Here is a 14,226-nt window from a genome sequence, read left to right on the forward strand (position 1 = left end):
CCGTGACCTCACCAGGTGGGCGGATGGACCAGAGCAGCCTGAGATGCCTGCAGGGATGGGGCGGGGGCCAGGGCCGGGGCCGGGAGCCCGAGATTGAGCAGCCTGGTTTCTAGAGGAGGGCCCTGGTCAGAGCCAGTCTCTGCTGCTCCTCCCACCCAGTGGGTCTTGTTGAGCTCCTGCTGGGGACCCAGAGGGCCTTGGGTTTGAGAGGTGGGGCTCCGTGCCCCAGAAGCATGTGGTCTTGTTGGAGAAGCAGCCCCTCCCCTCCTGATGCCCTTCCCTAATGGTCCTGGGTAGCGGAAGTTAAAATGTGAGGATTTCTTCTTTCTTTTGAAATGGTTCCTTAAGTGCCAGCCGTGTGGCAGGCACTGGGAGTACAAAGGCAATTGGGAAAGATGGCCTCCTCCCTGGGAGCATCTCCTCTTGCTCAGGAACCATCAGGGGCTCCCTCTTGCTTACCAAAGTCACCCCAGATGCCACACATGGCTTCCCAGCACCTCTGCACCTTCCTCTCCAGCCTCTTCTCTTGTGTCCCTTCCCACGTCACTCACCCGCCGCGGGCATCCCTGCCTCTGTGCCTTTGTCCCCTCTTCCTCTGCCTGGACTGCTGGTCGCTTGCTCATCTCCAGCTGACAAAATCCCACCATTGGGAGGACCGCTGGGTGGATGGAGCAGCGAGCAGCGTGCAAGCAAAGGAAGGAGGGAGGGAGGAAGGAAAGAAGGAGGCGGGCAGTTGGGAGCAGAGTCGGGCCGAGGCAGTGGAGGGAGGCCCGTGGCCACTTGGCTATGTGCCTGCTGCGCGGGCTTCTGGAGGGGTGGCCATTGGGTGGGCTGAGGAGAAGCGGGTGCTGGTGGCGTTGGTGCTGGCCTGGGGGCGGGGACCGGGAAGGCGAGAAGGGGGTGGCGCAGTGATTCTCTCACTGTCATGCTCTCCTTGCTGTCTCCCAGCTCACTGGGCCCCTCCGGGTGTCTCCTTGGCCTCCAGGGCCCCGCTCCCTGCCCCCCACCCACCATCGGTATGTCTTGATCCCGAGCAGCGGGTTTCCTGGGGCCCCCTCAGGATTAGGTGCCGCTGCTGGCAGGGGTGGCCTTGGCAGTGGCTCTGCTCTTCTTGGAGAACCAGATCCAGAAACTGAAGGAGTCTGGGTGGGAGCTAGAAAGGGCTATCGCAAGACAAGAAGCCCGAGAAATTGAGCAGCGACATACACTGGGTGGCCCTTGGCCAATGCATCTTCAGATGAGGAAGAGGATGGGGTGATTGTTTTTAACAGAGTCCCCCAACTGCAAGCGCCTCTTTTACCAGTGTTGCCTGTGATCTGTATGCAAAGAATAAATACTGCATCCCTCACATCCCTACCACCAAAAACAATCCCGTGAGGCCACTGCCCGATCAGGTGCCCTCTGTAAAGAATCTAGCTTCTTGGAAAGAGATGAAACCAGAGCTTTATAATGGACAGGTTTCTTATTTGGATTTCGCAAAGTTTGGTGTGAAGAGGAAGCCAATTTACATTAATGTCATCAGGGATCCTGTCGAGAGGCTAGTTTTTTACTTTTACTTTCTGAGATGTGGAGATGATTATAGACCAGGGTTAAGGAGACAAAAGCAAGGAGAAAAAAGACCTTTTTTTTTTTTTGACAAAGCATTTTTTTCAAGTAACCATGAATGCAGGTTATGCATCACTGCTGAATAGTGTTATAGCTGGTCAGCAGCATGTGCTTTGTTTTTGTGAATCCTGTCTCGTGGAATTTATTGGAATGTTCTATCATGTTTGCTGAGAAATGCTTCTCCGGTAGTTGGATTTGCTCATATTTAAATGATGATTGGTGTCCAAGAAAATAATTTAAACCATTACTAATACTGTAAAAAAAAAAAAGTCAAAGCAGTGTTTCTCATTCCACCTTTCCAGTATCTAAGATTGGGAAGACACTTCAAAGAATATTGACGTTACCTGATGTTTTAGTTAAAACTTCCACACACTGATATCAAAAAAAGTAAGTTTAGATCTGTTTCTCCAGGGATTATTTGTAATAGCTGTAAACTGAGATAACAGTGACTCCATATTTGACTCCATTAGTGAGCTGTGGGATGGGTAGGGTTTCCTACTTCTGTACTTAACCCGTAGACTGTTTTTACGAAGGTGCTTTATGTGTTTTAAAGCGTTGCATTTTCAAAAAAGGAAAATGCTATAAATATTGCATATTTTATGTATTTGGACCAAAAGATTATAAGTGATTAAACAAAAGTGGTTTGGCACCAGTTTTATTGTGTCAAGTAAAACCATTAGACCTTTAAAAAACAATCCCACCCATTCTTCAAGGATCATCTCAAATACTACCTTTTCCCACCCTCTCACATACTGCCTTTTCTCTGATGGCCCCCGCCCGATATAGTGTATATTTGTTCCCTCGTCGGTGCTCCAGGAGCACTGGGCCCTTCCTCAACACACTCAATACCTTTGCCTCGTGTGGAGTTATTTGCCTACAGGTCTCTCTGCAGCTAGGTCATAGCTGGAGGGCAGGGCAGGAACCTTGTCTACCTCTCTTCCTCACCTTTGTACCCCTCCCAGGGCTCTCAGCAATGTTTGTGAAATACATTTGAGTGGAATGAGGGGTTCTAAGAATAAGAGCTCTAGGTGTGTCGAGTGGGTGGAGGTGGCTGGGCTGGAGAGGTTGGGAAAGGTTTTCTGGAGATGGATCCAGAATGGAGAGGGTTGAAGCAGACCTTCCCTGGGAAGGAAGAGCAGGCAAAGCCCCTTAGGTGTGGGCTGAGTGGGCCTGAGTGTAGTAGTCGGTGAGGTTTTCCCCCTTTCCATTCTCCCCAGATGCCCTCAGGGACGGCAAGGAGATCACCTGGCCAAATGCCATGTACCCGGACCTCCACATGCCCTTTGCACCCTCCTGGTCCCTGCACTGGGCCTACCGAGACGGACACCTGGTCAACCTGCCAGTGAGCCTGCTGGTGGAAGGGGACATCATAGCTCTGAGGCCGGGCCAAGAGTCGTTCGCCTCCCTCAGGGGGATCAAGGTAGCTCCAGGCTTTTCTCCTTCCCTGGAAAGAGTGGGGACATCCACGGGAATTGGTGGACAGGGCCCAGGGCTTAATCCTGAAGCTTCCTGGCCAGTTCCTAGGCTTCTTGGCAAGGGCTTTAAGACAGAGCTGAGACATCTTCCTCCTCTTCATTTTCTTCTCCCAGATCCCCAGGCTCCTGGGAATCCAGTTCTGCAGTTCCCACCCCAACTCTCTGCTAACTGACAGCCCCTAACCCAGAGAGGGTCTCCAGCTGGCTGGAGTTACCACGGAAGAGTGGTTTCCACCTGAGCCCCTAACTGACCTCGCCCTCCTCCCCTTGGTTGCCGACAGGATGATGAGCACATTGTCTTGGAGCCAGGAGACCTGTTTCCCCCTTTCTCGCCACCCCCGTCTCCCCAGGGAGAGGTGAAGAAAGGGCCACAGAGCCCCCAGCAGCACCGGCTCTTCCGAGTGCTCGAGACCCCCGTGATTGACAGTGTCAGGTAGGGCCGCTGTGCCGCTGACGCCGATTCTCTTGCCCGTGAGCAGGGTGGTGGGCTGCCGAGGAAGGAGCCTTGTTCACGCGGAGGCCCTCCTGAGGGCCAAGCATCTCCTTGGGCTCCTTTGTCACCTTCTTGGGAGAATTCTTAGATTAGGCCTTCTGCTCCCCTCCCAGTCTGAACACCAGGGGCCACTTTCCCAGGGGAACACTCGGCCGGGGCCCAGTAATGGAATTCCAGGACCTGGTGAAGCCATGAAGTAGCCTCTGGCTGAGAGACGAGAATCCCTCCATGGTGGGGCGCGGGTCTCTGCTCTCCTCTGCGCAGGGCTGAGGGCTGTCTCACCCACAGATGGTGCCTGGCCATGGCGCTGTCCCGTCCCGTCACCGCCCTGGACAACGAGCGGTTCACGGTGCAGTCGGTGATGCTGCACTACGCCGTGCCCGTGGTCCTGGTGCGTCAGCCGGGGCGCTCGGGAGGGAGAGAGCTGGGAAAAGAGGGATATTGGGTCTTCTTGCGCCTCGGGGCCAACTCAGGTGACCATGTGGTCCCAGAGGGAGCAGGCCACCCCAGGGGATGCGTGAGCAGGGAAAGGAAGGGAAGCAGAGCCGGGGCCGCGCCGGGGCAGGTTCGAAGCCGGCTCCTCTCCCGCACCCCACAGGCCAGCTTCCTAATCACCAACGCCCTGCGCTTCATGTTCCACGCCCCCGGGGTCACCTCCTGGCAGCACACCCTGCTCCAGCTGCAGGTGAGGACTGCCTTTCCTTCCCGTTGAGCTTTTCTCTTTCCGCCGAGGTGGCTGTGTTCATCCACCTGTACCGCCGGGCGTTCTCTGGGGCCCAGCAGCTCAAGAATGCCTCCCTCTTCCCGTTCCCTGCCTGCCTGCCCCTCGACTGTCCCCTTCTACTCAGGGCAGGGCTTCAAGTCTGGGGAGTCCCCTCTCACCCTTCCTCCCCCTGGGCCAGTAGCCCTTCCAGAGCCTTCCGTGTGGTTCACTCTTCCAGGTGAACGGTGTCCTGCCCATTCTCCCCCTGCTCTTCCCAGCCGTCTGGGTTCTGGCCACCGCCTGCGGAGAAGCCCGCGTCCTGGCCCAGACAAGCAGGGCCTCGCCCAGCTCCCTGGTGCGTTGTTCCCACCACCTCCGAGGCAGCTGGGGTCGGGTGCAGGAACCAAAGAGGGAGTGGGTGTGCCCCAGAGAACAGGCACAGGGGTCTAACCCCACCGCGGGCTGTGAGTGCTGGCCGGCCCTGGGCACCTCCCCAAGGGCTCTGGCCCTCTCTGTGCACGAGGGCCTCCCGGCCAGGCTCTGGGATAGAGATGGGAGTGGGATGACCCCATCCTGGCTGCCACCAGCCAGGGGCTTCGGGGACTGCCCGGGTGTGCTTTACTAAGGGCTGGGAGCCTCACTGGCTCGGGGTCAGCTCCCCGCTTCCTCCGCCAGCTTGGAGGCTGGTTCCCACTGAGGCTTTTACCCCCTTTCTCTGTGCAGTTGGCCAAGTTCTCAGAGGACACCCTCAGCAGCTACACAGAAGTCGTCTCCCCTCAGGTATGCTGACTCCACGTGGATTCAGCCCCAGGCCCCCATGGCCATAAACTCCAGCCCCCCCAGACCCTTCCCCAGGACCCTGGGGCTCCTCTGCTTTGTGGCCTTCAAGCTTCTGGCCGAGCTCTGGGAGCCCAGCAGTGCCCCTGGCTCACGGACAGAACCTGGGCCCGGGCCTGTCACACGATGGGCCCAGCCCTGGGCAAATGCTTCCCCACCTTGACTCTCCGTGCCCCCCCGGACTCTTCCACCTTTGGGTGCCGGAGCCCCTCTCCAGGGAGACGAGGGCTGAGCCTCCAGTGGCCTCATAGACGTCATTTCTCCCACCAGGAAATGCTGCGCTGCATATGGGGCCACTTTCTGAGGGTCATCCAGGGGACCTCGCCAACGCTGAGCCACAGCTCCAGCCTGCTGCACAGCCTGGGCTCTGTCACGGTGAGGGCAGCCTGCTGGTATGGGCCTCCCATCACCTGGGTCTGGGTTGCCCTTACTGCCATTTAAGTGGCCCCTGTGTGGGTTGGGCCAATGCCAAAGCCCCTTTCCAAGCCTCGTCTCTCTCCCTGCAGGTGCTGTGCTGTGTAGACAAGCAGGGGATCCTGTCGTGGCCGAATCCCAGCCCGGAGACGGTGCTGTTCTTCAGTGGGAAGATGGAGCACCCCCACAGCAGCCACGAGGACCTCACCGATGACCTGTCTACCCGCTCCTTCTGCCATCCCGAGGTAGAGGAGGAGGTATGGCCGGCTCCCAGGGGCCCATCTCTGGGCCAGGCTGTGTAGCCCTCGGAGCCCGGCCAGTGGCCTCAGAGAGGGTGAGGCTTGGGAGGGAGGAGGAGGGCCCAGGTACCATCAGGCTCTGCTCCAGTGCCGTCTAGGCAAAGAAGCCACAGAGCAGGCAGCAGGGGGGCCTGGCGCTGCCTCCCTGGTCCAGGGCAGCCACCAGGGTCCTGGTCTGAGGCCCGTGCTCCTTCTTCTCCTCAGCCTCATGAACGAGACGCCCTCTTGGCTGGCTGCCTGAGCAATACCCTACACCTTTCCAACGAGCAGGAGCCTGGCAACTCGCCTGGTGATGGTCCCAAGCCTGCAGAGCCCCACTTTCACCACAGACCACATGGCCGCAGCCAGCACCCATCAGGCTCCAATGTGAGCTTCAGCCGGGACACCGAGGGTGGCGAGGAAGAGCTCCATAGGGTGAGAGCGGGGGGGCACACCGCCTCGGCTGGCTGCAGGGGTCCTGGCCTCTCGTGCTCTGGGGCTCAACCTGGCCTGGACGGATGGGAGCCTGTGAGGGCTCAGAGGTTGCATCCTCCATTCTAGAGTCTCCCAGGTGCGGCCAGTCAGAACAGTCTTCTGTAATTGGGCCCATTTCTCCCTTTCTGGTTCTCCATGAAGGCAATTGCTTGGGGCTAGTCCCTTGTTGCCCAATTACAGCCTTCTAAAGGCATAAAGCCAGTGGCTCCTGCTGAAGGATTCTCTTGGGCTGAAAATGATCCTTTATTATGTCCTTCTTGGCCTGGTCCTTGCTCTTTTTAGGGTTCTCAGGGTCAGCTCTGGCCCTCTGCTGGGATGTAGGTACCGGACCAGACCGGAGCCCAAGGAGGACGGGGAGAGGGCTGGGGAGGGAGATGGGTGCGTTAGTGTGAGCCCTTGCTGCTGGGAAGGATGGCGGAAGGAGCCCCGTCCCCTGCCTTCAGAGGAGGTGGAGCTGGAGCCTCCTCCCCGCTGCTGTCCCCCAGCCTGGCATCCCCTCTCCCTCCTGTGTCTCCTGCAGAGCCAGCCCCGGATGGAGGGCGAGGCCTACGAAGCAGAGGACTTGGTGTGTGACTGCCACCTGGAGATGCTGCGCCTGTCCCAGGATCAGCAGAACCCCTCCTGCATCCAGTTTGATGACTCCAACTGGCAGCTCCACCTCACCTCCCTCAAGCCCCTGGGCCTCAACGTGCTGCTGAACCTGTGTGATGCCAGCGTCACCGAGCGGCTCTGCCGCTTCTCAGACCACCTGTGCAACGTCGCCCTGCAGGAGAGCCACAGTGCGGCGCTGCCCGTGCACGTGCCCTGGGGCCTCTGCGAGCTCGCCCGCCTCATCGGTACGGCCATCTGCTGGCAGGGCGAGCCCACGGGCGGGCTGTGGCTTCCAGGCTGGCTACCCCAAACACACCAGCCCCTGGCCTGGCACCTGCCAGTCAAGAGCACTGTAAACTCCTTGATCTCCCAGTTGTCCTCTTTAACCAGAAACTTCTGTGCCTGACCAAGCTTCTTAATCTGGAAAAATAAGTGACGGTTGGGGTGAAAGTCCAGAATGAACCAGCCCTGGCTGACGGGCTTTCAGTCCTTGCCCAGGCAGGGAGTGCAGGTGGGGCACATTTCCTCCGAGAAGCCCTAAGTTCCCGGGCCCCTCCTCTAGGCTTCACTCCCGGGGCCAAGGAGCTCTTCAAGCAGGAGAACCACCTGGCCCTGTACCGCCTCCCCAGCGCCGAGACGGTGAAGGAGACCTCGCTGGGGAGGCTCTCCTGTGCCACCAAGCGGCGCCCCCCCCTCAGCCACATGATCAGCCTCTTCATCAAGGACACCACCACCAGTGAGCCCTCCCCTGGGCCCGCAGCAGGCCCAGCCCTCCATTGCTTGGTGTGGCGAGGCCCCCCTCTCCCTTCTCCCTGCTGTCTGGTTCTGGGAGGGGGCTGGGCTGCTGAGCACTGAACTGCTCCCCGAGGACTTGAATGCAGCAAGAATCGGATCTGGGTGCTGGGGCTGGGCTGGGGGTGGCCACAGAGGAGGGGGTTGTCTGGGGTTCAAGTGCACGGAAGGATGGGAACGATGTGTGCATTCTGGAAAGGCCAATTGACTGGGAGGCTCCACCCCTCTTGGTGGCTCCTTGGCACCTTCTCCATGAAGGCAGTGCGTTCCCTGCTCGGTCTCAGCTAGGGGCAGGGGGTGGTTTGGGGCCCCTGTGGTCCGACCTCCTTCACCCCACCCCAGGCACTGAACAGATGCTGTCCCACGGCACTGCTGATGTGGTCTTGGAGGCGTGCACCGACTTCTGGGACGGAGCGGACATCTACCCTCTCTCCGGTTCCGACAGGTGGGTGACGAAGCATTCGCCAGTGGCAGGGCCAGGCAGCCTGGGGCCATCGCAGTACCCGGTCACTCACCTCCCTTCCTGCCTCGCTTGTCCGGCAGAAAGAAAGTGCTGGATTTCTACCAGCGAGCCTGCCTGTCCGGCTACTGCTCCGCCTTCGCCTACAAGCCCATGAACTGTGCCCTGTCCTCGCAGCTCAACGGCAAATGCATCGAGCTGGTGCAGGTGCCGGGTCAGGGCAGCTTCTTCACCCTGTGCGAGCTGCCCAGCACCAGCCCCCTCAAGCAGAGCACCCGCCGCAACAGCTGGAGCTCGGATGGTATTGTGCGCGGCCGTGGGGGGCCAGCACTGGGTCGCCCAGTGGCTGGGGGAGCCTGGGAGACAGGCCCTGCAGATGGGCACGGGGTGGACTGAAGCCAAGGGGGCAGGGGGCACAGCCCTGGACCTGGAAGGCCGGCCATGGCACTCACTGCCCATGTGGCCGGGGCCGAGCCCTTAGTTTTCTCATTCATGAAAAGGCACCTACTCTGCCACCTCATGGCTTTGTTGTGACTCTCAAGTGGGATAATGTAGATGAAAGGGCTTTCTTCGAAAGTTATAAAGTAGCCTGCATTTCTGGAACATTCGTCTTTTGGGATCGGACAAAAGGTCAGCCACAGTCCCTTCATGGACAGAGACTCTCCCTCCCCTCCCTGCCAAGCACCCAAACTTACGGGATCTCCCCACCCAAGAGGCCATGAAGGGAAGCACTAGCTGAGGGCACGGGGCTGGGAAATGCTATACCCTTGCTCGGCTGTGACTGCCCAGGACTGGCCCTGACTGATGGCACCTTTCGTTGTCTTCTCTCCTGTGTCTGTTGGCTTCTTTGTGTGTCTTGGCCTTGTGTGTGTGGCTGTGTGTGGTCCCCGGGACCCCTGTGCACGCTGATGGGTGTGGCGCCTCTGTGTGTGGCCCTGGGCTGCCTCCTGGTGGGCTCCGGGCCTGTGCTGACCTGCAGAGGGGCTCGGGGAGGTGCTGGAGAAGGAGGACTGCATGCAGGCCCTGAGCGGCCAGATCTTCATGGGCATGGTGTCGTCCCAGTACCAGGCCCGGCTGGACGTCGTGCGCCTCATCGACGGGCTGGTCAACGCCTGCATCCGCTTTGTCTACTTCTCTTTGGAGGATGAGCTCAAAAGCAAGGTGGGAAGGGAACCAGGGACTACCCTCTCTGCCGTCCCTGCCCTTTTCTCCCATTGGCCTCTGGGCCCCTCCCTTCATTGCCAGCCGCCCTTTGCAGGTGTTTGCTGAAAAGATGGGCCTGGAGACAGGCTGGAATTGCCACATCTCCCTCACACCCAACGGTGACATGCCTGGCTCCGAGATCCCCCCCTCCAGCCCCAGCCACGCAGGCTCCCTGCACGATGAGCTGAACCAGGGTGCGTGGGTGGGACCTGTCCCCTCCTTGGAGCCCCAGATCCTTCCTGAGAAGGAATTTCCCCTGGAGGATGGCCCTGTCCTCCCTGCGGGTGACAGCAGTGGACGGGGGAGGAATGGAGGCAGGAAGCTCTGTGCTCTCTGCAGGGCAAGGGGGGCTCCAGGGGTTGGCCCGAAGGTGAGGGTCAGTGTCAGGCTTTCGTCCCCACAGTGTCCCGAGATGACACGGAAGGGCTCCTCCTGATGGAGGAGGAGGGTCACTCTGACCTCATCAGCTTCCAGCCGACGGACAGCGACATTCCCAGCTTCCTGGAGGACTGCAACCGGGTACGTGGCAGCCTCTGCCCCCACCCCACCCACCCCTGCCCCACCACCGGAGAGGCTGCCCAGCTGGTCCAAGAGGGAGAAGGGACTGTGGAGGGAGCAGGTGGGCAAAGCAGAGGGATCCTTCCCCTGCCCTGAGGCCACCCACCTGCCCCTGCACCCTCCAGGCCAAGCTGCCCCGGGGTATCCACCAGGTGCGGCCCCACCTGCAAAACATTGACAACGTGCCCCTGCTTGTGCCCCTCTTCACTGACTGTACCCCTGAGAGTGAGTATGGTGGCCCTGTCCCCAGAGCTCTGCTAGGGCCTGGGCACCCTGTGGGCTCTGGGAGGGGGGTGCTGGTCTCCCGGGCAGGGTTTGGAGGAACCTGGGCTGGGACCAAGTTGGAGCCATGGGTGTACCCATCCTGGCAGGACTGGCCATCTTCATGTGACACCATGGGGGTGGCATGTTCCCTGGCCTCCTGCCCCCATCCAATGGGCCTCTGCGCAGTGCCCTAGAGGGCCTCCTCCTGCCTGACCCTGCGCCTCCCGCTCTGCCCCCCAGCCATGTGCGAGATGATTAAGATCATGCAGGAGTACGGAGAGGTGACCTGCTGCCTGGGCAGCTCTGCCAACCTGCGCAACAGCTGCCTCTTCCTCCAGAGCGACGTCAGGTCAGGGCAACACCCTCGAGCCGCTGGGCCAGCCTTTCTCTCCTGGAGACCCCAGCCTTGGGCATTTCGTGGCGGTGGGGTCATGCGTGCCATGACTGGTCTTGCCCCTGGCCTGGTGGGGAGAGGGAGCAGGTGCTCAGTCCTGGGGGAGACGGGGTCTTGGCAGAGTGTGGCTGATGGGCACTGCCCCCCTCCCCGAGCAGCATTGCCCTGGACCCCCTGTACCCATCCCGTTGCTCCTGGGAGACCTTTGGCTACGCCACCAGTGTCAGCATGGCCCAGGCCTCCGACGGCCTTTCCCCCCTGCAGCTTGCAGGGCAGCTCAACAGCCTGCCTTGCTCCTTGAGCTTCCGCCAGGAGGAGACCATCAGCATCATCCGGCTCATTGAGCAGGTCCGGCCTCTCGAGGGCGCAGGGAGGCGCTGCAAGGCCTGCTGGGGGGGGGTTGGCGGGTTTAGGAGGGGTGGCTCGGGACACCCAGGAGGGGTCTCTGCTCTCAGAGGCGTCCTCGTGGCCCTGGGCTGCTTCTGGCTCTTGGCTGAAGCTTGTCAGCTGCGGGGCCTGGGAGGGGTAACCTGTCCCTCTCGGTCCCCAGGCGCGGCACGCCACCTACGGCATCCGGAAGTGCTTTCTCTTCCTGCTTCAGTGCCAGCTGACCCTTGTGGTCATCCAGGTGAGGTGGGTCAGCACAGGTGTTGCCCCTCCCCACCCACGCCCTCGCCCAGGCACCAGCCAGCCAAGGGTCCCCCAGGGCCTCTGTGAAATCCCTGGGCTTTGGGTGACGGCCCCCATTGGTGAAGTAGGTTCCGTCCGGCACCAGCTCCTCTCAGCTAGGATGTGGGCATCTGTCTGGGGACAGCCGAGGCAGCCCTGGGGCACAGGGTCTCAGTCTCTGCCCGCCTCTAACTCTGCTCCTTGGGTTCCTGCTGGTCTAGTTCCTTTCCTGCCTGGTCCAGTTACCGCCGCTGCTGAGCACCACCGACATCCTGTGGCTGTCCTGCTTCTGCTACCCTCTGCTCAGGTGAGAGGCTGCGGCCACTGAGGGTCCCCAGCAGCCAGGGTTCTGGAAGGGCTGCTCAGCGCCACCTCCTCTGGAACAGGAGTCTTCAGGAGGAAGTCTCCCGCTTTCTTACCCATCATCCCACTGGACGTGGCCTCACTCCCAAGACTCCCTCAAGGGAAGCCCTTAGAGAGGGTGTGAGGGCCCAGGAGACAGCCACTGTCCCTTCACCCAGTCTCTGCTTTCCAGCATCTCCCTGCTGGGGAAACCCCCCCATAGCTCCATCATGTCTATGGCTACAGGGAAGAATCTTCACTCCATTCCTAAGAAGGTAAGCAAGGCAGAACCCGGGGAGCCTGGGCCTCTCCGGGAGGAATGAGTGTGCGGAGGGGCCTGAGGCGGGTGACGGGCTAGGCTGGAACCTCTGGGGAGGTCAGGATGGGAGATTCTGTCAGAACTGACCCCTGGTCTGCCCCTGGATCAAAAAGAAAGTGGTACCGAGCTGAGAAAGCGCCTCGCTGAGAGGCAGGGGCTGTCGGATAAAGGCAAAGCGGGCTTGGGGCCGGGCCTGGCACCTGCTGGCAGAGGGGCCCTCCTCCATGTAGGTGATGGGCCCCCCTCCCTCCACAGACCCAGCACTACTTCCTGCTCTGCTTCTTGCTCAAGTTCAGCCTTACCATTAGTTCCTGCCTCGTCTGCTTTGGGTTCACGCTGCAGAGCTTCTGCGACAGCTCCCGGGCCCACAACCTCAGTGACTGCGTGTCCATCATGCTGCGCAGGTAGGCCCCCAGGCTCCCCACTGCCCCCTTCCTGGGCTGCCCCCCGACCCCGACCCCCGGCCCTGTCCACTTCCCTCTGGTCCCAGAGGAGGCTGAGCCCACCCTTGGTTTGGCAGTGATGCTGACACAGCTCCACACTGGTTTGAGGACTTTGCCAATGGGTTGCTGCTGGCTCAGAAGCTCACCGCTGCCCTGATCGTCCTGCACACTGGTGAGGGGTCTCCCTGGAAATGGGGGCCATGGGGGCCGCACCAGCTCAGCAATAGCTGGAGGGGGGTGGGGATGACATGGGGACCGGGACCTCGGCAAGGGGGTGTCCTGACGTCCTCCCCCATGGACCCCACTTTCTGCAGTATTCATCTCCATCACCCACGTGCATCGCACCAAGCCGCTGTGGAGGAAGAGCCCCTTGACCAACCTCTGGTGGGCCGTGACGGTGCCCGTGGTGTGAGTGTCCCTGGGCCGGAGGGCGAGGGGGGAGGAGGGTAGCGTCTGCGGGGCCGTGATCAGAGGGTGGCATTTGGGCCAGAGGTTTAACGGTGCCCCTCTGGGGCAACATCAGTCCTGGGAAAGGCAGGGAAGGGGCGGGAGGACTCGGGGTTCAGTCAGGGCTGTGCCCTCCTCCCGCAGGCTGCTCGGCCAGGTGGTCCAGACGGCGGTGGACCTGCAGCTGTGGACACACAGGGACAGCCGCGTCCACTTTGGCCTGGAGGACGTGCCTCTGCTGACCTGGCTCCTGGGCTGCCTGTCCCTCGTCCTGGTGGTGGTCACCAACGAGATTGTGAAACTGCATGAGATTCGGTGAGATGCCAGCAGGGCCCCGCCTTCCAGGCCCGGGCCTGTTCCCCAAAGCCGGTACCTCCTCGTTAGGGCTCCCCCACCTTTCCACTGCCCATCCCATCCTCCTCAGTTGTCCTGCTCTGGTCTAGGCTAACCTTACTTTTCTCCCCCCACCCCCCCAGGGTCCGTGTCCGCTACCAGAAGCGACAGAAGCTGCAGTTTGAAACTAAACTGGGCATGAACTCTCCTTTCTGAGCCATTGGCCTTGGTGGCTATAGTGCCCTGGTCCCCGGGGCTGAGCTGGACCCGTTTCTGAATCTGGGGAGCTGATATCATGAATGTTTCAGGGTTTGCTCTCAGGCCCCTTCAGCCAACCAGGCGCCCCAGGGGTTTCGAGGTTCGGCTTCGGTGTCGGGCCCTGCTGTCTTCCTGACCCTGGGCTTGCTGTGGAAGAGCCGCAGAACCCAGGGCTGGGCCGGTCGGGATGGTCCTCACCTCTTCCCAGGTGGGCCAGGGGTGCTCTTGAATGTATGACCTTGTACATATGACCCTTGAGGGTCCCCTAACCCAGTGTGCCCCCTCTTCTGGGGTACAGGCCCAGCCTCGAACAGTGGATAGCAGCAGCAGCAGCAGTGGGAGGCCCGAACGCCCCCCTAGGCCGGGCAGTTAAGGCAGGGGTGGCACAGCCCCCAGTGCCCCCCTCACCCTGTTATTCTGGGGCAGGGGCCTGGAGAGTGGGGGCTGCCTCATGCTCCCAGGACCTGAAAATGGAGAAGAGGCCCCAGCTTGCCCCGGAACCCTTCTTCCCGTGCCTCTCAAGCTGGCAGTGAGGACCAGGCTTGGGGGATCTGGGCCGGGTCTCCCTCTGACCCCTGCCCTAGTTCTCCTATGTGAGAATGTTTTTACTGGTGTATCTTTTCTACTGGAAATGAGCCTTTTAAGGATGAATGTAGACTGGTTTGTATTAAAACTGTAAATTGCTTAACAAAAGCCTGCGGCTGGTACATGAGGCAGCGTGAAGGGGCCCTACCTCAGGCCTCGGCCCAGGGAGGGGAGCCCCAAAGGCCAGAAGGGAGGGCCCCAGCCTCCCCCCTTCCACCTTGGCAGCACCCTCGGGCCAGCTCGGGCGCAATCCCTGCCGCACAGATCC

The 14,226-nt window shown here is 60.6% G+C and overlaps 1 protein-coding gene and 1 pseudogene across 17 annotated transcripts in view; both read left to right on the forward strand.

Moving 5' to 3' along the window:
* Positions 1 to 14,066, forward strand: part of TMEM94 (transmembrane protein 94) — a 58,007-nt gene extending 43,941 nt beyond the window's left edge. For 9 of the 17 annotated variants that reach the window (XM_037808051.1, XM_037808039.1, XM_037808047.1 and 6 more), the window contains 27 exons: positions 2,823 to 3,025; positions 3,362 to 3,513; positions 3,838 to 3,964; positions 4,172 to 4,258; positions 4,515 to 4,631; positions 5,000 to 5,056; positions 5,384 to 5,488; positions 5,620 to 5,784; positions 6,031 to 6,240; positions 6,821 to 7,136; positions 7,454 to 7,627; positions 8,026 to 8,128; positions 8,227 to 8,444; positions 9,123 to 9,304; positions 9,402 to 9,540; positions 9,750 to 9,865; positions 10,030 to 10,129; positions 10,409 to 10,517; positions 10,721 to 10,910; positions 11,113 to 11,190; positions 11,453 to 11,538; positions 11,767 to 11,848; positions 12,148 to 12,296; positions 12,413 to 12,507; positions 12,650 to 12,743; positions 12,927 to 13,097; positions 13,259 to 14,066. In XM_037808051.1, coding sequence (XP_037663979.1) covers positions 2,823 to 3,025; positions 3,362 to 3,513; positions 3,838 to 3,964; positions 4,172 to 4,258; positions 4,515 to 4,631; positions 5,000 to 5,056; positions 5,384 to 5,488; positions 5,620 to 5,784; positions 6,031 to 6,240; positions 6,821 to 7,136; positions 7,454 to 7,627; positions 8,026 to 8,128; positions 8,227 to 8,444; positions 9,123 to 9,304; positions 9,402 to 9,540; positions 9,750 to 9,865; positions 10,030 to 10,129; positions 10,409 to 10,517; positions 10,721 to 10,910; positions 11,113 to 11,190; positions 11,453 to 11,538; positions 11,767 to 11,848; positions 12,148 to 12,296; positions 12,413 to 12,507; positions 12,650 to 12,743; positions 12,927 to 13,097; positions 13,259 to 13,331 — 3,698 coding nt within the window. In that variant the 3' untranslated portion in view covers positions 13,332 to 14,066. Of the gene's footprint in view, positions 1 to 1,907; positions 1,993 to 2,822; positions 3,026 to 3,361; positions 3,514 to 3,837; positions 3,965 to 4,171; positions 4,259 to 4,514; positions 4,632 to 4,999; positions 5,057 to 5,383; positions 5,489 to 5,619; positions 5,785 to 6,030; positions 6,241 to 6,820; positions 7,137 to 7,453; positions 7,628 to 8,025; positions 8,129 to 8,226; positions 8,445 to 9,122; positions 9,305 to 9,401; positions 9,541 to 9,749; positions 9,866 to 10,029; positions 10,130 to 10,408; positions 10,518 to 10,720; positions 10,911 to 11,112; positions 11,191 to 11,452; positions 11,539 to 11,766; positions 11,849 to 12,147; positions 12,297 to 12,412; positions 12,508 to 12,649; positions 12,744 to 12,926; positions 13,098 to 13,258 lie in introns of all 17 variants that reach the window. The other 8 variants (XM_037808045.1, XM_037808052.1, XM_037808056.1 and 5 more) reach the window with 7 other exon arrangements.
* LOC119513798 lies at positions 483 to 1,691 on the forward strand (annotated as a pseudogene).
* Positions 14,067 to 14,226: the final 160 nt, after the last annotated feature.

This window comes from Choloepus didactylus, chromosome 18 (assembly GCF_015220235.1).
Source record: "Choloepus didactylus isolate mChoDid1 chromosome 18, mChoDid1.pri, whole genome shotgun sequence".
NCBI lineage: Eukaryota > Metazoa > Chordata > Mammalia > Pilosa > Megalonychidae > Choloepus > Choloepus didactylus.